The 24,472-nt window shown below is 51.2% G+C and overlaps 1 protein-coding gene across 4 annotated transcripts in view; it reads left to right on the top strand.

Annotated features, from left to right (window-relative positions):
* Positions 1-24,137, top strand: part of ACER1 (alkaline ceramidase 1) — a 45,609-nt gene extending 21,472 nt beyond the window's left edge. For 2 of the 4 annotated variants that reach the window (XM_045491726.1, XM_045491725.1), the window contains 5 exons: positions 18,413-18,527; positions 18,610-18,751; positions 19,462-19,599; positions 22,841-22,978; positions 23,282-24,137. In XM_045491726.1, coding sequence (XP_045347682.1) covers positions 18,449-18,527; positions 18,610-18,751; positions 19,462-19,599; positions 22,841-22,978; positions 23,282-23,447 — 663 coding nt within the window. In that variant the 5' untranslated portion in view covers positions 18,413-18,448 and the 3' untranslated portion in view covers positions 23,448-24,137. Of the gene's footprint in view, positions 1-4,420; positions 4,599-4,652; positions 4,761-18,412; positions 18,528-18,609; positions 18,752-19,461; positions 19,600-22,840; positions 22,979-23,281 lie in introns of those variants that run through there. The other 2 variants (XM_045491723.1, XM_045491727.1) reach the window with 2 other exon arrangements.
* Positions 24,138-24,472: the final 335 nt, after the last annotated feature.

Raw genomic sequence — 24,472 nt, 5'->3', positions numbered from 1 at the left:
TAGATAGATAGATACATAGATACATAGATAGATAGATACATAGATACATAGATTAAAATGGCTAAGATGGTAAGTTTTGTGTGATATGTGGTTTTCTATATGCTTTGAACTATGGAAGGGTATTAATGACACTTTGAGTGAAAAAATTCGGTAACAAACATACATATACCCAAATCTTTGTTAAAAAATTATATAAACAATTTTTTAAGCTGAAAATATCTCAATATTTACAGCACTTATGGTGTCCAGACTGTAAAATGATCAAGGGGTTTAATTTTCTCTTTGCTGACTTGTGTTTTCTGTGATGCGCACCTGTTATGTGATGCTTATGAGAACACGGATAAGAAGAAATCCGTCCCTTATCTATTGAGGCTCATGGCGGGGGTGAGAGGAGTTAACAGTGGCCTTGCAACTGAGCAGCGTGGCGGGGCCGGGATGCCTGATGGTCTTTGTGACCGGTTACCTGGACCAGGTGCGCACTGGCAGTTGACAGAAGCCAAGGACAGACCCCAGCTTCAAACCTGGGGAGGGTGTTGAAGGGAGGGAGAAGAAGAGTGGAAGAGACCCCCCCCCCAATAGGAACACGTGAGACCTTTGCCCGGGTGAGGGGAGTGGGAGGGATGCCCTTGTCCACCAGAGACAGAGTCCCAGCCCCACCCACAGGCCCACACTGGCCCCTTTCCATCCCCAGCACCTCAATCTCCAATTCTGCCATAAGCCCCTGACCTCTTCTCCAACCCCAACCCAGTCTCCAGCCCCTTCCCAAACCCCTCTACACCCCATCGCCCTGTCCACTCCCCAGCCCCATGCCCATTCTCATCCCCAATTCTGTGCACATATCCATCCAGCCCGAATTTATTTCACCCCTCTTCTCAGCCCCCAATGCCGCTACCTCCAGACCCTCCTCCTTCCCCCTGTGGTGAGTAGATTAGCGTTTCTCCCCAATACCCACATCCTTGGTACCGAAACTTGGGAATGTTACCTGCAAAGAGACTCTGCAGGATTGTCCTGGTGGTCCCTGCGTCATCCCAGGGTCCTTGGAAGAGGGTCACAGTCAGAGAGAGGGAGGTGTGATGATGGAATCCAAAAGGGAGCAGCATGCATTGAAATGGAGGATGCCCCCCCCCCCCCGAGCCAAAGAATGTGGGAAGCTTCTAGAAGCCGGAAAAGGCAAGGCATGGATTCTCCTCTAGAGCCTCCAGGAGGAACCAGCCCAGTGGACACCTTGATTTTAGCCCTATAAGACTCATTTCAAACTCCTGATCTCTAGAACTGTAGCATAATAGGTGTGTGTTGTTTTAAGCCACTGTCTTAATTTGTAAGCAGCCCCCAGAACTCATACACCCCTTCTCCCAGGCTCTGGCCCTTTGCACACGCTAGCCTCCGTCTCTCTCCCTAGCAGAGAGAGAAATCACACACTTGTCTGGCTGTGCTGTTTTCCTAGTCGGCTCTGTGCAGGATGATTTCCCAAACTCTCCAGGCTGGACCGGACGTGGGCACCTGTCACCACCTTGCTTCCTGCTGCTAAACCCTTCACTGAGGTCCCTGATGGCCAGATCCTGACAGTTGTACCCTGCCCTGGATTTGAACAGGGAGGGGCCTCAGAGTGCTCAGCTCCCCCCCCTCCCCCCCCCCCACCTTCAGGGACTCAGGCTCTCTGCGTTCAGCTGGGCTGGGAGAGGTGGGGTTGGTATATGTTTGCTCTCCTGGCCCACCTGGGGAGGGGATTTGGGGGCCAGGGCTATGGCTAGACAGTGGGATTCCAGCTGCTCTGGGGGAGCAGAGAGCCACTCGGGCAGCACTTCTAATTCAGGCTCTGGGAACTCATCTCATCTCCAAACCTGGCATCTTTCCCATCTTCCCAGAGGATCTGGAAGGCAGCTCTCTGGGCACCTGGCAGGGGGTGGAAAATGGAAGCTCTGACAAGTTGTGGATAATAATAACAGCAAGGAGTATACCAGTGACAGCAGCCACGTTAGGCTCTGGGCTGGGCCCTGAGCACGCGCCTCAGTAGTCCCCAAATTTCTGACTTCCACAGACCACCCTCAAGATTTTCATGTTATCTACCTTCTGCCTGAACTCTTATTTATTGATGTTTTATCAGACAAAACCCCCTTTAGAAACCTAAACCATTGGCTTTTTAAAACTGTGGTGTGGGGCGCCTGGGTGGCTCAGTCGGGTAAGCGTCCGACTTCAGCTCAGGTCACGATCTCGCGGTCCGTGAGTTCGAGCCCCGCATCGGGCTCTGGGCTGATGGCTCGGAGCCTGGAGCCTGCTTCCGACTCTGTGTCTCCCTCTCTCTCTGCCCCTCCCCCGTTCATGCTCTGTCTCTCTCTGTCTCAAAAATAAATAAAACGTTAAAAAAAAATAAAAAATGAATAAATAAAACTGTGGTGAAATATGCACAACCTGAAGTTGACCATCGGAACCATTTTGAAACGGTTTGCATGGCTAAGCTGTGGCATAAAGGACTTCCATATAATGGTACGGCCCTGCCCACCATCCGTCTCCAGAACTTTCACCTCCCCAGACTGAGACTCTGTCCCCATGAAACACGGACTCCCCACCCCCTGCCTTACCCCTGGCTCCCACCATCCGCTCTCTGTCTCTGTGGACGGGACGCCTCTAGGGACACCAGACAGTGTTTGTTGTTTTGCGTCTGGTTTATTTCATTGAACACAACGTCCTCAAAGTTCATCCACATTGTAGCAGGTGCCAGGATTTCCTTCCTTTATAAGGCAGGCTCCTTTATATTCCATTGTGTTGATATACCACAGTCTGCTGATCCGTTCTTCCTCCAATTGAAAACCTAAATCAGTTAATGAAAAAGAAACACAACTCTTTTATTTTGGAATAATTGTACACTCGCAAGAAGTTGCAAAAATTTCACAGAGAGGTCTCCTGTACCCTACATTCAGTTTTCTCCAGTGGTACAGCTTCAAAATCAGGACGTTTACATCGATTAATCTACAGAACTGATTCAGATCTCAACACCTGCTATATTCGTTCCTGTGTGTATGTGTGTGTGTGTGTGCGCGTGTGTGCAGTTTCTTCACATGTATAGATTTATGTAACCACCCCCAGAATTATAAAGCTTAAATCAATTTATTTCCCTGCCACGAATGGGAAGTGGATGCACCAGCAGTTAAGGCAAACTTTGCACAGCAGCTCTGAGAGGCACTATTATTCCCATCTTACACACGAGGGAAGTGTGGATCTAGTCTCTCACTACTTTTTAGCTGTGTGACCTTGAGTAAATCACTTAACTTCTCTGGGCTTCCGTTTCTTTGCCGGTGACCTGGAGATGGTAAGATGCCAAGAACATTCAATGAAATAATACTGAATGCTAAGCACTTAGGAAAGAGCCTGGCACCAGTAAGTAGTCAGTAAGATGTGCCACTGTTATTACTATTCCCACGGGTTGCCTTAAAGTTCGAGATCGGCTACAATAAGAAAATCCATTTTGCCATCTATCTTGGGCCCACATTGGGCCAGACACCGAGCTAAGCTCTTGACTGGCTTTATCTCTGTGTGCCTTTATAAAGACACCCGGGCCTACCGCCACCCTCCTCGTGTTACAGATGAGCAAACTGAGGCCCAGAGAGGTGGATTCACTTGCCCAGGAGGTCACACAGCTTAGGAAGGGGAGGAACTCAGAATTCAAACTCCGGCCTTGCTGACTCGAAAACCAGAGCTTGCCACAGCCCTTGGAAGCCAGGCCCAGGGACCCCCAGACCTGGAACTCTGCAGATCCCTCCCTTCATGGGGGTTTTGCAGGTGGAAAACCCTGGTAGAAGCTGGGACACTCTGGGCGTAGTTTTGACCACCCGAGAGAAATGGCTTCAATCCAGCCCCGCCTCCCCATAGCACAAACAGGAAGACTGAGGCCCCCAGAGGAGAAATGATAGGGCAAGGTTACACAGCCAAGGACGACAAGGGAGCTGAGCCAAGCCCCTCGGGCTGCGTGTGCTGCCCTTGCCCCCGGTGTGGCGACAAGCAGCACAGAGCTTTGACAGCGTGGACATAGTTCAGCCTCGTGGGTAAGAGCCTAGAGTCTGGACTCAGCTGCCCTGTTTCCACGTCGTGGCGTTTTCACCTTGCGTGCCTTCGGCAGGTGGCTTTGCTCTCTCTGCCTCCGTCTGCCCGCCTCCAAAGCGGGGGTAGCCAGGGTACTCATCTCCAGGGGCTCATTCATATTTTCAATCACCGTTCTCGTACCAGACCCCTAACTCCCACTCCGCGTGGGTAGGGACGGGAGGCCCGTGATCTGGCCATCCCGTGCCCTGCCTGGATGGTGCCAGCCCCTCGGCTTCTGCCCAGGGCAGCTGCCACCGCCACCGCACAGGTAGGCCGTCCTGGTGCAACCGGGGAGCGGTTCGGCAGGTTTTTCCTCCCTGCTGTGGAGCAACAGCTGCCCTCTGCCCGTCTCACCCGGCCCGGCCCTCCTAGGCTCTCATGCTGCTCTCCGCCAGACTCAGCCAGTGGGCAGCGGGCGCCACATCAGGATGCCCAGCATCTTCGCCTACCAGAGCTCCGAGGTGGACTGGTGCGAGAGTAACTTTCAGCACTCGGAGCTGGTGGCCGAGTTCTACAACACGGTGAGAGGGCTGGGGGCAGCGGTCTCGCCGGACGGGGGGGTTCAGACCCCGGCTTCTCCACACGGCCGCTGGAGAATCCTGCTGGAGCGTTCCCCTCTCTGAGCTTTCGTCCGTCCGCTAGGCAAGGAGTGCTGGCCTTTGTTCGTTCATGGGGCATCTGTGGTAGGTTTTGGCAACGCAGCAGTGACCAGGAAAATAGCCAGGCTCCCTGTTCCCCCGGAGCGGAGGACACGCATGTGACTGCGGGCATTCACAAGCCAGGGTGATGGTGCTCTGATGGGAGGTGCGGAGGCAGCCTTGGGGAGCGGGGAGGGCAGAGGCGATCCATGAGCCAGTGGCGGAGGGATGGATCAGGAAGGGCTTCCTGGAGGAGACGGCTCTGTCTGTTTTGTTCTCAGCTCTACCCCCAGCTCAGGTTGACCAACTCATTCCAGTTTGCTGGGGACTCTCCTGGTTTCAGCATCGGAAGTCTCATGTCCCGGGGACCCCTCAGTTCTGGGCACAGTAGTCCTCTTTCCCCCCATCCTTGGTACGAGGCCATATCGGAAGGGCTCAAAATGCCTGGATGGCAGTGGCATTTCAGGAAAGCTTAGAAGACGCAAGCGGCCAAAGATTCGTGTGGCCGTGCCTCTCCTCCTGCGGGGTGCTGGGGAGACTGCGGTGAATAAGGCAGGCCGCCCTTGTCCCTGGAGCTTCTGGGACGGTCGGTGGGTGGTGCAGGCAACGTGCTTTGCTCTGTGCCCTGCGCATACTGAGGGCGCTCAGTCAAAGGGGAGGTGAAAGATATGCCCAGGGTCACCGTGGCACTTAGAGCTAGGATTTGAACTTGGTGGGTCCAGCAGATGTTTTGGGGGCTTGGGGATTGGGAGCTCAGTCCCAGAGGCCTCCCTCACTCTTGCCCTGTTACTTTGACCCCGCCGCTTTCCAGAGCCGGGGGGAGGGGCACGGAAGTTTGAGATTCAGGGCTTCTCTGTGGTCTCCCTGTTTCTTGCTCCTCCTGGACAGAGATACTGACTCTGGTCCTCAGTGCTCTTGCCTGAAAAACGGGAGGGGGCTGAACGTGCCGGTCTCCGAGGTGGAGAAGAGGTTTGGGGGTCTGGGACCCTTCTCCCTGGAGTCCCTGGCAGTCCACCCTGAGGTGGGGGCCCCAGAGAAGGCACCGAGAAAGGGCTGCCGTAGGGCTGGGCTGAGACCCCAGTCTAGCCGCACATGCCTACGCGAAACGCTCCTCTGTGCGTGGATTCGGGGAGGAGCGTTCAGGGAGCCTCCCTTCAGCCCGCCTCTAAATGCAGCCAATGGAGTGAGTGGGGGACACTTCCAGGGTGCAGGAGACATGGCTGTGACACATGCCAGATGTCCACAGCGTCGTCACCTGCATTTCCAGGTACTTATCAAACGGAAACAAAAGTTTCACAAAATAGTAGTTACCTTTCCCTGGTGTGAACACACTTGGATATTTTCTCTTCTATCACAAAGGCTCTGGCAGGGGCACGTGGGGGGTTCAGTCGGTTAAAGCGTCCGGCTTTGGCTCAGGTCATGATCTCACAGTCCTTGAGTTCGAGCCCCGCGTCGAGCTCTGTGCCGACAGCTCGGACCCTGGAGCCTGCTTCCGATTCGGTGTCTCCCTCTCTCGCTGCCCCTCCCCCGCTTGCGCTCTGTCTCTCTCTCTCTCTCTCTGTCTCTCAAAAATAAATAAACATTAAAAAAATTAAAAAGAAAAGAAAAGGCTCTGGCAAAACCGCCAGAACTTAAGGAATTGAATGCAGATTAGGTTATAAAGGGTCTCCCCAAGATTCTCTCCTCTAAAACACTTTTGAGTAGCCCGAACCCATCAGCAGAGCTAATCAGTCATATAGGTCAGGGGTTGGCAAACGTCTGCTGTAGAGTCCAGATGTTAAATATGTTTGGCTTTGGGGGCCATACGATCCTGTGGAAAGGACTCCGCTCTGCCATTGTACCTGGAAAGCAGCCACAGACGGTATATAAACAAATGAGGGGGGCCCTGTGGCAATAAAACTCTATCTGTGGACACTGAAATGTGCATTTCATGTAACTTTCACGTGTCACAAGATACTATTCTTGTTTTATTTTTTTAACCATTTAAAAGCACAAATGTCATTCTTAGCTCACAAGCCATGCAAAAGAAGACATTGGATAGGATTGGTACAGGGCCGTGGTTTGCCAGCTTCTGATAGAATTGTATATACATATTGTATATAATATACATACACAATATATAATATTTTATATTATACAATAATATATTTATTATATGGTATATGATATACACACACATATAATATTCATAAGATATAATAATGTATTTATTACATATTGTGTATTATATGCTGTATATAATATAGTATATCTTATATGATATAACAATAATTGTTACATATACATAAATAATAAGCAGCCAACTAGAAAATAATAAGACCTTTTCTTTTTTGGCTTCTCAAATCAGTAATTAAAACCGAGTTTGTTTTGCAGCAAATGCGGGCACGCTCCTATCTCGCAGCGTTCTGTGTGCAATGTGTCAAGTTGTGTTGAGATGTAGACGTACATCTAGCACCTTCACCGCCCCCACTCGGTCATTGAACCTCCAGGAACTTGCATCACAGAGATAATCCCAATGGTGAACAAAATTTACGTACAAAGTCCTGTCTGAGTCATTTGTAAGTGCAATAAATGAATGAATAAATAAAAAGGAAGCCATAACACTTTCACCAACCTGTGAGGGCTCAGCACGTTCTGGCGAAATACCACAAAGCTCTTTAAGAGCGTGTGTTTGCTCGAGGTCTATAAATGAAGACAAAATATGTAGCAATATTTTTTTTTGTTATTTTTTTAACTCTGAAGTTAGCCAACATACAGTATAGTGTTGGCGTCAGGAAATAGAACCCAATGATCCATCGCTTACATACAACAGCCAGTACTCATCCCAACAAGTGCTGTCCTTCATGCCCATCCCCCACTTTCCCCTCTCCCCCGCCCCCCCCCATCAGCCCCCAGTCTGTTCTCTATATTTAAGAGTCTCTTGTGGTTGCTTCCCTCTCTGTTTTTATCTTATTTTTCCTTCCCTTCCCTCATGATCACGTGTTAAGTTTCTCAAATTCCACATATGACTGAAATCATATGGTATTTGTCTTTCTCTGACTGACTTATTTCTCTTAGCATAATACCCTTTAGTTCCATCCATGTTGTTGCAAATGGCCAGATTTCATTCTTTTTCATTGATGAGTAGTATTCCATGGTACATGTAAACCACATTTTCTTTATGCATTCGTCAGTTGATGGACATTTAGGCTCTTTCCGTCATTTGGCTACTGTTGAAAGTGCTGCTATAAACACTGGGGTACAAGTGCCCCTATGCATCAGCACTCCTGTATCCCTTGGGCAAATTCCTAGTAGTGCAATTGCTGGGTCGTAGGGTAGTTCTATTTTTAATTTTTTGAGGGACCTCTGCGCTGTTTTCCGGAGCGGCCGCACCGGTTTGCATTCCCACCAACAGTAGCAAGAGTTTTTTTAAAAGTTTATTTATTTATTTTGAGAGAGAGAGAGAGAGAGAGCAGACGCACAAGTGGGGGAGGGACAAAGAGAGAGAAAGGGAGAGAGAAACTCCCAAGCATATTCCGCAGAGCCCGATGCGGGACTCGATCTCACAAAGCGTGAGATCACGATCTGAGCCCAAATCAAGAGTTGGACACTCAGCCGACTGAGCCACCCAGGCCCCTCTGAAGGATATTTCGCTTTCTCAATGCACCGCTCGCAGGGTTGGCTGAATCTGGGGCAAAACCCAGGGCCACGTGATCAGGGAATAGAAGCAGGAAGGAGGAGCCACTGGAGGACTCATCCCGCGTGTTGGCAAGTTCCACAGTGGCGGACACCTGGGAATCGGCTTTGAAGGACGAGCAGGAAGTTTTGCCAAGCGGGGTGGGAGTCAAGGAAAAGGGAGGGGAGGAGAGAAGGATGTGCTGAGTTCTGGACATGACACAGTTAGGGAGGGGTCGGAGTGTTTCCGTGGCTGGACTATGGGAAGAAATGAAGACGAGCAACTTTTGCTTGCTGAGTCGGAGTGTTTGAACCACGTCCCACCTTTGCTGATAGACTCACTGGGCTCATGCCTTCGTCCAACAAGAGCGCCATAAACCAATGTGTGCTGATTGATCCCGGGGTCCCAGAGATGCTATGTGCTCCCGGGCTAAGGAAGTGGGGGGGGTCCGGGGTCAGATCTGCCCCGCCCCATGGTCAGCTTGTGGCAGAGGGAGGGCAAAGGGGCCAGAGGGAGCAGAGGGGAGCCATGGGGATGACCCACTAGGGCTGTGCCTGCTGAATGTGGAGGCGATCTCCGTGCTTGAAGAATGAGTGAGTGTCTCCAAGGCATACAGACCAAATGGGCCAGCAGAAGCAGAGGTCTTGAGGCGAGAGACAACAGCATCTCAAGACACAGTTGGCAGTTTAAAGCCAGAGCCCAGGCTGCCGGTGGGGGAGGAACCGAGGGCTGAGGGAAAGGTGGGTGAGCTTTCCAGGTGCCAAATGAGGAATGCCAAGCAGAGGAGTGTGGGCTCCGTGCTGAGGGCAATGGGGAGCCATGCATGACTTTTGAACAGCGAAGAGTCAATGATGTGGGGAGCGGCTGGGACACCTGCTTGCCTGCCGTAGATGGGCCCTGGAGAGACAGGACGGCAGATCCAACAGGAATAGAGGTCAAGGGTGTGGGAGGGCCTGGATTGGGTGGGGCAGGGGAGAAGTCAAGGTGTGGGCTGCTTCAGTCTGCTTCTGCTAGCATTAGCCTGGTGGCCTCCAGGTGTGGCCTCCTTCTGGGCTGCTGACAACTTAGGAGAGTTTCAAGTGGCGGGAGAGGAAGTTTCAAGCACCCCCCCCCCCCCGCCAGCTCTGAGAAGCAGCTGTGTTGCTGAATTTCTTTCCTGGGGTCCTGCCAAAGCTTCAGAAGCTCTGCGTCTCATCCTCTCCAGAAAGCTCCTTCTCAGATGCTCGGGTACAGGACAAAGGGAGGGGATGGCTGGACGGGGGTGTGGGGGGGATTGGATGGGCAGGGGTGCAGGGGTGGGAATGAGTGGGAAGAGTATGGGGGTGGGTACAATGGAAGGCACAGAGCGATCTGAGTGGGAGCCCGCAGTGCCCACACCTCCTACCTCTTTCTGCAACTGAGCGTTTCTGCTGCTGGCCTTTGCAGGGCGAGGGCTTCAGCCCCTCTTCTCTGAATGCTGTGTGGTGCAGGGGGAGACCTGTCCCTCTCTGAGCCCCTGGCTGTGAGTAGCAGGTCCCATGAGTTTTATTTTATTATTTTATTTAAAAGTTTTTTAAAAAATGTTTATTTATTTTTGAAGGTGAGAGAGACAGAGCATGAGCAGGGGAGGAGCAGAGAGACAGACAGAGAGAGAGAGAGAGAGAGAGAGAGAGAATCCAAAGCAGGCTCCAGGCTCTGAGCTGTCAGCACAGAGCCCGATGTGGGGCTCGAACTCATGAGCCGTGAGATCATGACATGAACTGAAGTCCGATGCTCAACCGACTGAGCCACCCAGGCGCCCCTGTTTTTTTTTTTGTTGTTGTTGTTGTTAACTGTTTGTTTATTCATTTAAGAGAGAGCATGTAAGCAGGGGAGGGGCAGACAGAGGGAGGGGGGAGAGAGAGCATCCCAAGGCGGCTCTGCACCTTTAGCATGGAGGTCGATGTGGGGCTTGAACTCACCAACCTCGAGATCATGACCTGAGCTGAAATCAAGGGTCAGATGCTTAACTGACTGAGACACCCAGGTGCCCCCCGTGAGTTTTAAACCATACCTCCCTCTTCTGTATTCCTTCTCATCGAATTCACAGCAAAAGCATTTGTGCCAGCCGCCCCGCTCCCGGAAAACGAGGAGGGGCATGGTTCCTGCTCTCAGGGAGGGCAGACACTATTAACTGAATAATTTCACACAGTGGTGATCATGCCCATGACACATGCTGGCCCAGACTCGATAGGTCCCTCTGGACCTCTTTTCTGCTTCAGAAAAAGCCTTCTGGGGGGGGGGGTGACAGAGGGGTCCAACGCAAAGAGATAACGGCCCCTCCATTTTGTGCATGATTCTGCAAGAATTGGGACAGCCACTGTTCCAGGCTCTGGGGGCACAGAGATGACCAACGCAAACCAAAATGCCTCCCCTTATGGGGCTGGTGTCCTGGGTATGGAGGAGACAAAAAATAAACAGAAGTCAAGGGTACAGCACGCCAGGTGGCACTGGGAAGAAAGAAAGACTCCTTTCCTTCCTTCCTCCCTCCTCCTTCCTTCTTCCCTTCCTTCCTTCCTCCCTCCTCCTTCCTTCCTTCCTTCCTTCCTTCCTTCCTTCCTTCCTTCCTCCCTTCCTATTTATTCAGCAAATATTCACTGAGTACTTACTCAGAAAGGGAGCAGCTGTGGGGTACTAATAGTAATTAACTCACAGGACCGTGGAGAGGACGAAACAACTGCTGGGCATCCCAAGTGTTCGTCCACACAATGGACTACTCCTCAGCCGTAAACAGGAGGGAGGCGCCGATGCCACAACGTGGATGAACCCTAGAAACAGGACGTTCCGTGAGAGAAGCCAGCCAGCCACCAAAGGCCACGTTTGGTGGGATTCCATCCACGTGAAATGCCCAGAAGAGTCAAATCTGCAGAGCCGAAGGAGCAGATTCGTGGTTGCTGGGGGACGGGGGGAGGAGGGAGTGCTCATGGATACAGGGTTTCCTTCCGGGGAGGTGAGAATGTTCTAGAATTAGAGAGCGGTGATGGTTGCCCAACCTCATGAATAGTAGAGTAAAGCCACAGACTTGCACACTTTATATATTTATTTTTAAAGGTAATTTATTTCTGAGAGAGAGAGAGAGAGCGCATGTGCGTGCGTGCACGAGCTGGGGAGGGGCAGAGAGAGAGGAGAGAGAGCACCCCCAGCAGGTTCCACGCTGCCAGCACAGAGCCCAATGCGGGGCTCGATCTCGTGAACTGTGAAATCATGCCCTGAGCTGAAACCAAGAATCGGGTGCTTAACGGACTGAGCCACCCAGGTGCCCCCGGGCTTCACATGTTAGAAGAGTGACTTTGAGCATATGTGATTTATACCTCCATTTGGAAAAAAAAAAAAAAAAAAACGGATCTAAAAAAATGTACAGTTCTTGGTACATCCCAAGCATTGAATAAAGTTGTTACTATTAGAAGGTAAACATGGCCAGAGACGCGGAAGTGTTGGTGTATTACCTTCACTTAACAGGTAGCAATTCCCGTATAACCCCCGGAGCAACTCTAAGAACTAGGGACTCTTTATTCTCCACCTTTTACAAGTGGGGGGTAAAGGCTCAGAGAGCGTACGTTTCTTTCCCAGGGTTGCACAGCAGGTAAATAGCACGGGCCCAAAAGCTGCGCCTGCCCACCCGGTCCCAGGGTCTCTCACTTAATTAACCACAGCATCGCGAGGCTGCTCAGTTACCGTGTGATTAAGAATTAATGACGTGTTTCTTAATTCATGCAAGTAAGTCCCGTTCAGGGAGGGTCTGTGACTGCCGCTTTAGCCGCACACCCCCAGCCCTGCCCCCACATTCACGCGCATACGTTGAGTGGATGCGGAGGGGGGTCCTCGACAGGTGACAGAGCCAGGTGTGGGTGGCGGGAGTTTGAGCTTTGGCGGTGGGGAGAAAGAGCTTGGGGGTGTTTCGTTGATTTGATTGATTCGGCAGCTTTTTTTTTCTGGAGCGCTCGGTGGGTGTTGGGGACACAGCCAGGGGTCGAACAGGTGGGTATTGTCCTCACGGAGGTCACCGTCAAGGTTGAATCGGTGGAACCCACAAAGGAAACGACGGGTGGGAGAGAAGCCGTTTGTGGGGGGCGAGAGGGGCCGCTTGGGTGGCCGGGGTAAGTGAGAAAGGGGTTCCCCCACTGCCTTTTCCCAAGGCCGAGGTGGGCAGTCAATTCTGGTCTGTCTGCCGCCCTCCCTTCTCCCCGCCTTTCTTCTCTCACTTCTTCCTTCTTCCCTCCCTCTCTTCTCCCCCCACCCCTTCCTCCTTTCCCTCCTTTCCTTCTTCCAGACCTGAGGCACCCAGCCACATCTATTTGCCAGAGACCCTGCAGGGTACCGGTGATCAAAAGAGCAAATCATTCCAGAATCAAAGCAACACAGCAGCCATGATAGCACCCGGGCCAGGCGCATGGCTACGTTATTGATGTATGTTCTCTGCACGCATCGTTGTCTGCAAAAACTTTCTGAGCACTGCTGTGTGTGAGGCACCTCGCTAGACCGTGGAATTTCACAGCAGTGAGCAAAACTGGCCCCAGAGCCCTCGGTTCTCTAATCCTCACTGCGGTGCTCGGAGGTAGAGAAGGCAAATGAGGCCTGCCATGTGTCCCAAACCCCGACTGGATACACCCGTGAAGGCAGATTGTGTCTGGGGGCTCCGTTGTGGCGTTTGAACAACATTGTAGGTACTGAAGGAATGGCTGGTAAGCAAACAATGAATGAGTGAGTGAGTGAGTGAATGAATGAATGAATATGAAGACACCTGCTGGGGCTGGGGCCCAGAGAGTCCAGCTCTTGGTCCTGGGCAGGTGCGTCTCCATTCACAGAGTCTGGGTGGGGCCAGGGGTTGGGAAACGGGCTGGCCCCAGGCAGGGAGGCAGGCCCTGGCAGAGGGCAGTCTCTGATGGTATCAGAGACTCTGGAACCAGTTGGAGCCCATTAATCAGAGGCTCCGCCCATTGCTTTGCCCTCATTCTGCACGCTCAGGGGCGTTCCCGGAAACTCCAGCCTTGGGTTCTGCTGACCCCCAAGCCCGGAGCAAGGAAACCAAGGATAAGCCTGTTACTGTTATCTCCCGCAACAACGACAGCCGCAGCAGGCCCTTGCTATTCATTGAGCTAGGACCACATCCCTGGCAATGTAGTTTTTCAGTGCCTGGCCTCACACGTTCCCCTCCAACAGCCCCCACAGTAGCATTAATTATGCTCCCCCGTTTTACTGATGCATGAAAGGGAAACCCAGAGACATGACGTCACGCAGCCAGGGAGCAGGGACGCTCCCTCTTAATCATTGCCACCCGTCTAGTCCTCTTGTCTCTTAAGGCGGGGGGTAAAAGCAAACTCTGGAGTCCCCCAGAGCTGTGAGACCTCAGGGAGGTCGCTCCACCTCGCTGAGATCCAGTTTGCTCATTGCCAGAAAAAGAACTGGAAAGCCACACGTTGGGGGGATGGGGAGGCGGAGCAGGGGGCATGCGAGGATTAAAAGCAATGTCTGTAAAAGCATGCTGTCGACAGGTGAGAAAGTGACAGTCCTAACGCCTTCCATCCAGAATGTTCCAGGCACAAGACATTCTTCTGCCAAGTGTTTTCACGTATGTGACTGGTGATCTGTGTAAACCTGTTTTGAGGTCCAGTCAACAGGAAATATTTCCTGAATGGGGAGGACACAGCCCCTGTTCGGAGAGCCAGGTTTAGTGGGAGAGCGAGACAGTTCCAGAACTGGCGGACAAACGTTAGGACAGAGGGACGCAGCACAGCGGGAGGCCACCTGACCCTGCCTTGGGGGAATTGGGAAGGCTTTATCGGAAAGGGATGCCCAGGTGACAGGTAGAGGTGTAGTTGGCCTGGCCAAGAGGGGTAAGTGGGGACAAGGGATGTTCCAGGCAGTAGGGACGGCAAGTGCAAACTTCTGGAGGTTAAGGGGTGAGAGAAAGTGTGGCTCATTTGGAAGAACTGGGTCATCCCTCACACCTAGATGATAAAGTTGAAGGTGGAGGGAGGTGAGTCATGGAGGGAGTTTATAAGTCAAGTTTAACAGTTTGCATTTTATTTATGGGAGTCACAGATGCGTTTTAAATGGAGGGTTTAGGGGCGCCTGGGTGGCGCAGTCGGTTAAGCGTCCGACTTCAGCCAGGTCACGATCTCGCGGTCCGGGAGTTCGAGCCCCGCGTCAGGCTCTGAGCTGACGGCTCGGAGCCTGGAGCCTGTTTCCGATTCTGTGTCTCCCTCTCTCTCTGCCCCTCCCCCGTTCATGCTCTGTCTCTCTCTGTCCCAAAAATAAATAAACGTTGAAAAAAAAAATTAAATGGAGGGTTTAGAGTTTGGGAAACTGGTCGGTTTAGCATCTCTGGCCACGCTTCATACACCCTAAGGGCTGGTGTTTGCAGGCAGAGGGAACGTAGGATTTGTTTGGGATTTTGCCCGTATTCAGTATCCATGGCCCCATTTTCCCTATGACCCCCTAGCTGCCCTTCTCCAACTGGTTATGGTCTCAGTGGGGTGGTCAGTCAAGGAGCTCCCCCTCCTCTGGCCAAGGGTGGGTGTGGTCCTGGCAACACATCCAGAATTTGATGAATCTCGGGCCTGGATAGAACAGCTACAAAGTTGCCCAAAAGCTGCCTCCTGAAGAGACTGTCCATTCAAGGCTCAGAGCTGTTGTGGTTTCTGGTTTTCCTTGTCTTCCGCAATTCTTTTGATTAATGAGTTCGCCATAATAAATGACTGAATGATAACTAATTTAATGAGTAATTACATACACACATATTTATATTTGTGGTAAAAGTTCACCAAATTCATTTCCTGTTGCTTGCTACCAAAGAACCCTAGCTAATATACCAATGGTGATGGTTTTGCTGGATGGAAGAAATAGAAAGCTAGCTTAAGCAAAAAAAAAAAAAAAAAAAAAAAAAAAACAAAGAGGAAAAATGCATTGGCTAGGTACTGGGGTATCTCAAAATGGAAAGATGAGTTGGTTGGGAAGGCTGGGATCCAAGGCAGGTCTGGAGGATTTAGCTCGAAGGCAGACTCCCCGTGGCCTCAGTCTTGTCTGTTTGTGGTGGCGAGACGGCTGACGTATCTTAAACATCGAGACAATATCCCCAGATCTTAGGGAACTGACAATGGTGTGACACAATCTTGGTGATTCCCAGGCTTTGCGTTCGCTCCAAGTTTCAAATTCCCAAGAAAATCTGATTGGCCCAGTTTGGGATAGGCGTCTACTCCAGTGGGGTGTGGGGGGGGGGGCAGGGCTCATGATTCAGACACACCAAGTGTGTCGTCATTGTGAGCTAGGTGGCCATGCCAGACATGTGTTTGACTTGGCTGTTGGTGGGCATCAGACACCTTGGCATGGAAAACAAGGACATGGAAAACGAATGGAACCAGACAAGTTCTACTCATGCCAAACCAGTTTTCCAAGGGTCCTCATGGTGGCTTTTGAGCTGGTTTGCCATCACCCAAGGAGAGCCATGGGCTTCCCTAGAATCAGAAGGATGCCTGCCTTGGGACACCTGCCTGGTGCCCAGGACCTAGGCTCCTAGAGGGTGGCCTTGTACCAGGTAAATCATTTCCCTATACCCACCACCCCGCTCTGTAGTTTTGTTTTGTTTTTATTGACGTGTAGTTGACACACAATATTATATTAGTTTTAGGGGTACAGCATAGTGATTTGTCAATACGTATGTTCCACAATGCTCACCACGGTAAGTATAGTTCCCATCTGTCACAACGCAAGGTCATTACAATATTATTGACTCTACTCCCTGTGCTGTACTTTTCAGCCCTGTGACTTATTTATTTGCAGCTGGAAGCTTGTATCTCTTTACATAATCTGCCTACCCCTCACCCCCTCCCCTCTGGCAACACCCAGATCCTTCTCTGTATTTACGAATTTGTTCTTTTTGTTTGTTTGTTCGTTTGTTTTGTTTTTAAGATTCCACATAAAAGTGAAACCACACAGCATTTGTCTTTCTCTGTCTTCTTGAACTTAGCAGGATACTCTCTAGGTCCATCCATGTTGTTACAGATGGCAAGATGTTATGCTATTTTACACCTGAGTAGTATTCCGATGTATGTGTAGACCACATCTTCTTTATAGGTGTTAAAGATTTTGGGGGTGCCTGGGTGGCTCAGTCGGTTAAGTGTCCAACTTCAGCTCAGGTCGTGATCTCACAGCGGGTGGGTTCGAGTCCTGCGTCAAGCTCTGGGCTGACAGCTCAGAGCCTGGAACCTGCTTCGGGTTCTGTGTCTCCCTCTCTTCCAAATTAGCGTTTTTGTGTTTTGGGGGGTAAACGCTCAGCAGCAAAATAACCGGTCATGTGGTATTTCTATTTTTAATTTTTTGAGGGGCCTCCACAGCGGCTGCACAATTTGCTTTCCCACCCACAGTGCACAAGGGTTTCCCTTTCTCCACATCCTCCCCGACATTTGTTATTTCTTCTTCGTCCCTTGTTTAATACTCGCCATTCTGACTGGTGTGGGGTGATAGCTCATTGCTTTTGACTTGCGCCCTGGTCTTCAGGACGTTGAGAAATAACGGAGTGCCCTAGTTAACAGGGCACTGTTTCTTCACTTTCTAAGATGGGATTCAGGGAATGAAAGAGACCTTTACAACAGGAAGGTTTTATTGGGGAGAGAAGGCTGCAAATGAGTGAGCAAGCAGGCTGACCTCACGTTTTTTTCTTTTTTCTTTTCTTTTTTTTTATATGTTTTTTATTTATTTTTGAGACAGAGAGAGACAGAGCATGAGCAGGGGAGGGCCAGAGAGAGAGGCAGAGACACAGAATCTGAAGCAGGCTCCAGGCTCCGAGCTGTCAGCACAGAGCCCGATGCGGGGCCTGAACCCACGGACCGTGAGATCATGACCAGAGCGGACGTCTGCCGCTCAACCGACTGAGTCATCCACACGCCCCCCCCCCCTTTTAAAAATATATGTGAGAACACCTTTTTCCTGAGCTCATGTGAGATACTCTCTGTGGCCCAGACATATCTGGGGGAAACTTTGAGGGGCGTTGAAGTCCTGTATCAGCAGTCAGGGACTCTGAACCCCTGGAATTCTGGTGCAAACGTTCTTGTCACCTTAATTGTACTCATAGACTAGTGAGACCTGGGGACCTCTGGGTCAAGGACACAAAGAGGTAGCAATAATGCAGATGTCAGAAATGCAGATATGGAAGGTTAGAGCATTGATTTTACCTCCTCCTAGTTAGTGAGTGGGGGGGAGTATGGATCCAATCCCACGTCACTTGGACCCAGAATCCCAGTAACTGGTCTTCTTTGGTTTCAAATGAAACAGCCCACTAAAAACAGCTTAACTAGAAAGGATCATATCTGATTGTTTTTTGAAATGGAAGTCTGGAGGTAGATGGTTCTGGAATAGCTGAATTCAGCAACTCGACATTATCAAGCCCTTTGGCTCTGCCATGGGGCAGAGAGAGAGGGAGACACAGAATCCGAAGCAGGCTCCAGGCTCTGAGCTGTCAGCACAGAGCCCGACGCGGGGCTCCAACTCACACACCGTGAGATCATGGCCTGAGCCGAGGTCGGACGCCTAACTGACTGAGCCACCCAGGCGCCCCCCTCAGTTTCACTTTCTAATACAGCAAATCCTGATAAATGTAGCTCACATTAATGAAAAAAAAAAAAAAAAGTAATAGATTCGTTTGCATTCGTATCCCATTGGTCAGACCAAGTCACAAGGGCTCAGCTAGTTGCAAGGAAGGCTGGGAAATGTAGTCTTTAGTTGCGTCGCTGTGTCTTAACGTTGGGGATCTTATTTCTAGAAGGAAAAGGGGGAGAATGTATGCTGCAGAAAGTCAGTGGATAGACTTTGCCACATGCGTTGAATGAATGAGTGAATGAACTCATAGAAAAACGGAGTGACGAATCTACTGACGACTGGTTGACTGCCAATATCAACTGCCCGATTGCCAGACTCTGGGTTCCTTAACTGCCTGAAAGAGGGCAGATGACCAATGGCTAAGGACTGAGGGTTTCCTCCTCTGCCTCCGCTTCTGACGACCCCCTCCCCATGTCCTCCTCTTTTCCAGTTCAGCAATGTCACCTTCTTCATCTTTGGGCCTCTCATGATGTTTCTGATGTACCCCTATGCCCAGAAACGCTCCCGCTGCATTTATGTCACTTGGATCCTCTTTATGGTCATAGGTAGGTGGGGGTCTGTGACACTGGGGTGGCGGGGGTTGGGGGGACAGCCCTCTTGACCACCTACCTTTGTCTCTTGCTCCAGGCCTATTCTCCATGTATTTCCACATGACGCTTAGCTTCCTGGGCCAGCTGCTGGATGAGATTGCTATCCTGTGGCTGCTGGCCAGTGGTTACAGCATATGGATGCCTCGCTGTTACTTCCCCACTTTCCTAGGAGAGAACAGGTGGGGCTGGGGCCGGTCCTCTGTGGGTCCCATCAGAGCCCATCTGGGTTCCTTGGAATCCCTCCCCCGACCAGCCGGATCAGGGCTTTCTCCCGACCTTACCTGACTTAACTCCTCCTCTGGAAATCCTCCCCTCATCCTACCTGGATAGTTTGGTACCTTCTCCAGAATATGTCTAAACCCACCAAACCCATACTTAAGCTTACCTGGGCCCCAGGGACCTCTCCCATGAGCCTATCACCTGGGCTCCCTGGAACTTTCCTTGGATCCTCCTGGACCCCTCTCTTGACCCGAGACCCCTCTGAATCTCTCTCCTGATGCTATTTGACCCATCCGAGGCTCCCTGGACCCCTCTTCTGATAGTGTCTGGGACCAACGTAATTCCTTCCTTAATCCTACCTGACTTCCCTTAACCCCTTGTCTGGCCTGGGCCCTGGCACCCTCTGCCGAGCTGACTAAGCCCTTTGAGCTGCCCTGAGACCTTCTCATCACCCTATCCACCCCCTTCAGACCCTGCTTCGACCCTTCTTGGGACCCTCTGCTGAGCCCACCTGGGAGCCTCAAGATCTTTTTCTGAGTTCAGTTGGGCTCCCTAGAACCCCTTCCCTTTGCTCATCTACCTCTGCCGCAAGATCTCCTGACCCTGCCTAACCCCCCGCCCCCCGGACCCTTCCAGTCACCCTCCCACAGCTGAGTCCTTCTTCCCTCAGGCCCCGGTTCACCTGTCTGGTCCTCATCACCACGGTGGTCAGCACCTTCCTGTCCTTCCTGAGACCTGTGGTCAACGCATACGCTCTCAACAGCATCGCTGTGCACATCCTTTACATCGTGTTCCAGGAGTATAAGAAGTGGGTAGTGGCCGCAGGCGCCTGCCCGGGGAGGTGGCTCCCATCACCCTCCAGGCACCACCCCCCCCCCCCCCCCCCCCCGCTTACTCATTGAGTCCCAGCCCCAGAGTGCTCATCGACTCCAGGCTCAAGGAGAGGATATGCTTTCCCCAAGATCATCTACTAACAAGGAATACTGTTGGGATTGGAACCTAAGGCTGTCTGATAGCAGAACTTGTCCTTTGCATCATGAAAACCCCAAACATACGTACAAGCAGAGACTATTGCACCCTAAACCTCCGTGTGCCCATTAACCAGCCTCGACAACTGTCAGCGTTTGCGTTATGCATTCCCCCAGATTCCATACACTGGCACCTGTGAACTTTTCAGGATTTAACCCTCCTAATTAAGAGGGTTTTTTTTAACCCATACTAGACCTTGACAGGATAGAGGTGGGGGGGGGGGGACTCTCAAATGGGGCCATTTGAGGAGAGCTGAATAAAAGGCTTATTTACAAAGGAGATGGCAGGTGTAGGAAAATCACCAGGGAATTTAGAACCCCTGTGCTAATAAGCGTGGGCTCCTATGACCATCAGGATACCTGGGTGGGTGTAATGGGAGGGAGTGATTACAAGAGTCTGGAAGGAGAGAGCCCTGTGGAGAGGGCCTCCTTAGCAAGAAATGTCACCTCCAGTTGCTGGTTGCAGCTAGACTGAGTCAACCCCACATGGAGGAGGCCAGAGAAACAAATATTCTAACCGTACTCTCCCCGTATCCTTTGGTTTCTTGCTGGGGTGCCCCATTGGCCAACCCAGCTGGAAACCATTGGCTACTCCAACTGGAAACCATTGGCCAACTCAACTGGGAACCATTGGCTAGCCAACTAGAAGCCATTAGCTAGTCTAACTGGAAGCATTCAGTCCACACAACTCAACATCCCCCTTCCCTGGGGCATAGGGCAGACCGGAGAGCGTCAGGGAAGGATCTAGAGGGACAAATGTTAGATATGGCGCGCACAGTGCTAACCAAGTTGACAATACCCAGATTGAAGTGATGTTGCCTCAGTTTCTCAAGATGTCTTCTTACAACTAGTCATGTTGAAAGCGGGATGCAAACACAGTCTCTTAGGTTTTCTTTATATCATAGCAGTCTCCCTCCCCTGTCTTCCTGCCTCTGATTTGATAACAGAAAAGCTTCATCATTTTGTCCTGTAGAATATTCTAGATGTAGCTGTCTGCTTCCTGTGTGGTATCTTTCATTGTGTTTATAGATATAGATATAGATATAGATATAGATATAGATATAGATATATATATAGATATAGATATATAGATATAGATGATATAGAATAGATACAGGTATAGATATAGATATAGATATAGATATAGATATAGATATAGATATACAGATATAGATGATATAGAATAGATACAGGTATAGATACAGATATAGATAGGGGCGCCTGGGTGGCGCAGTCGGTTAAGCGTCCGACTTCACCCAGGTCACGATCTCGCGGTCCGTGAGTTCGAGCCCCGCGTCGGGCTCTGGGCTGATGGCTCAGAGCCTGGAGCCTGTTTCCGATTCTGTGTCTCCCTCTCTCTCTGCCCCTCCCCCGTTCATGCTCTGTCTCTCTCTGTCCCAAAAATAAATAAACGTTGAAAAAAAAATATTTAAAAAAAAAAGATATAGATATAGATAGATATAGACACATATTTGGTATTTCCTGAAAATTAACATTTAGATCTGGATTTAGGTTTACATGTTTTTAGGCCAGAATGTGTCATGTGTGGTTCTGGGTGCTTCTTTTTCCATCCCATTAGGCCCCCATAATGAGTGGTTATTCCACATCTAGTGCTATTAAGATTGATCAGGCCCATAATTCCTCCTGCAGTGATTATCTGGAGTTCCTCCATTAAGAAGGACTTTCACTCATCAACCTTGAAATACGCTTTGCACAGGAATGATAGGACTGATCATTGAGTGTTTCCTTTAACTGACCCATTTCTAGCGTAATGAGTTGGGGCCTTACCTGAGTAGGGACCCCGGAAAGTTTTTAAAAAGTATTATTATGAACGCACGGATGTTTATGTCCTAGAGGTGTTTCGATCCACTGCAATCACCGTGCTGTATTTTTAACTTTTTATTTTGAAGTGATTGCAGACTCCTGGCAAGTTTCAAAAATAGTACAGAGTTTTGTGTCTCCTTTCCCCCAGCTCCCCTCAGCCTCTCCAACGGACTGTCTCGTGTAGCCACAGTACAGCCTCAAAAGGAGGAAATTGACGATGGTATTAACTAGACCTCAGACTCTGTTCAGATTTCGCCAGGGCTTCCTCACTGTTCTTTTTCTCGTGTGACGTTCAAACTGTCCCGTTTTAGACTGGGGGGCAGGGCCCGCACTGTAAACCATAAAGGAGTCGTTGCCTCACCATATTCCCTCATACGCTCTTTCCTGAAGGACACGGAGTCAGCTTTGCTGCTGGGGAAACAGATTCTGAGCGTGAGTCGTCCCAAGAGACGTGGCCTCCAGGGAATTTACCCTCCCACGTATGGACATGCACGTTCTCAGAGCCACACGGACAGGAATTCTCCTGCACTGACTCACAGTTGTGCACACACTCAGAGCCCCAAACTCACAAACAGGGAAGGGCTAGTTGATTAAGAAATCCGCAGCCCGACAAGCCTGGCTCAGCCCCCAGCTCCACTTGCTGGCTGTGTAACCTTGGGTGCGGTTAGAGCGATACCTTAATCTCGCACACCTGCTCTCTCGTCTACAAAACGAGAATCATAGCGTTGCTGTCAGGGCCGAGTTTTGATCTGAAGGACTTTTAGTATTGTTTTTTAAGTCTATTTATGTTGTGTGTGAGAGGGAGAGAAAGAGCGTGCGTGCAGGAGAGCTCGGGAGGGGCAGAGAGAGGGAGAGAGAGAGAATCCCAGGCAGGGTCTGCACTGTCAGCACAGGGCCCGATGTGGGGCTTGAACTCACGAACCGTGACAGCATGACCCGGGATGAAATCAAGAGTCAGAAGCTTAACCAACTGAGGCACCCAGGCGCCCCTGACCCGAAGGACTTTCAGAACTGTACCTGGCATCCTATAAGTGTTCAGCAAACGTTAACAACAAGCACAAATTGGGCCCCCTCCCCCTTGTACTCTTGGTCATTCCCTGCTCCCGGCCTCATCTCCTTGGATGGAGGAATTTCCCATCAGCCCCTTCAGGCTCTGCTATCTGAGCCAGGCTCTGATCTTCCTCCTTCTCTCCCTAGGACCAACAACAAGGAGCTTCGGCACATAATGGAGGTGTCTGTAGTGTTATGGGCTTTCGCGCTGACCAGCTGGATCAGTGACCGCTTGCTTTGCAGTTTCTGGCAGTGGATCAACTTCGTTTACCTGCACAGCATCTGGTAAGGACCTGCCCTGGCGGTACGGAGCCCCAGAACCAGAAAATCTCAAGATGCCAGAGCTTGGAGCAGGAGCCTGGGGGCAGAGAGGGGAGGCACGGATACTGGGAGTGCCTGTGTGTGTGTGTGGTGGGGGGGGGGGGAGTGCTGGTTTCAGTCAAGGGTCAAGTCCAGAAGGTCCCTTTGGAAGGCCAGGACCCGTGAGAGGTCAGGACCCACGAGAAGTAAGGAGAGAAGCAAGGAGGGGGCATCGGGCTAGCTCGGGGACGTCCTGTGCCCTCACCACCTCCTCCCTGCACCCCACAGGCATGTGCTTATCAGCATCACCTTTCCTTATGGCATGGTTACCATGGCCTTGGTGGACGCCAGGTATGAGATGCCAGGTCACACGCTCAAAGTCCGCTACTGGCCTCGGGACACGTGGCCCGTGGGGCTCCCCTACGTGGAAGTCCGTGATGACAAGCGCTGCTGATGTCTGCCAGCTTCTTGACCAGCCAACCACCCGCCAAGTCAAGTCCCCTGTGTCTTGAGGAAGGGGGACCGGATCGGGAGTCTGAGAGACACTCACGGTTCTTTCCTCCAGCTCCCTTTCCCCTTCCTCCTCGTCCTGCGCGGCCCCGCCCCAAGACAGGGGACCTCGCGACCCTTCCGTGCAGTAGTCTGATGACCTGGGGGAGCTGCCCGGCATCGGTCCACTCCACGACCCGCCCTTATTCTCTTTCAGTTCCTCTTTTGTGTTCACTTTGTGAGGCTGGGTCCCCACGGGCTGCGATCACCCGGCATCCACTGCGAATGGCCTCAGGCGGGGGCTTGGTCCCCGGGCATCTCATAAATAGCGGTGGTCACCGCTGGACCTGTCCTCCGCCGTGCAATGAGCTCACGGTTTGTGAGTTCGAGCCCCGCGTCGGGCTCCGTGCTGACGGCTCGGAGCCTGTTTCCGATTCTGCGTCTCCCTCTCTCTCTGCCCCTCCCCCGCTCGTGCTCTGTCTCTCAAAAATAAATAAACATTTAAAAGAAATATAAAGAGCACCAGGCTCGGAGTCGGGCAGAGCTAAGCTTGAATCCTGCTCCGTGATTTCCTAGTTGTCTCGTCTGGGGGAAGTGATTTTTCCTACCTTTGAAACGGAAGCATCTTGTCTGTAATATGAAAATGTGCTTTGCATCTGTTTTCCCGTTCGTTCATTCACCTCTTCGACAAATGCGCGTGGAGTTGGACAGATGCCTTATGTCTGACACTACCCATTGCTGATACGAGACAGCAAAGACATACGATGTCCCTGCTGTCACGCGGAGACACCTGTTGGACAAATACAAAGACCCAGAAGGCATTTCCAGACACTAATACGTGCTGCCACGGGGATAAAGCAGGTGATGTTTCAGAGAATCGTGAGGTGGGGAAGCAGCCCTTTCAAGTGGGTGCTCGGGGTGGGGGTGGGGGGGTGCGCTTTCCGGATGAACTTCCATGACCAGAGGAGACCAGCCATCCTGGAGAACTTG

Source organism: Leopardus geoffroyi, chromosome A2 (assembly GCF_018350155.1).
Source record: "Leopardus geoffroyi isolate Oge1 chromosome A2, O.geoffroyi_Oge1_pat1.0, whole genome shotgun sequence".
Taxonomy (NCBI): domain Eukaryota; kingdom Metazoa; phylum Chordata; class Mammalia; order Carnivora; family Felidae; genus Leopardus; species Leopardus geoffroyi.
This window is presented reverse-complemented; position numbering and strand designations above follow the sequence as displayed.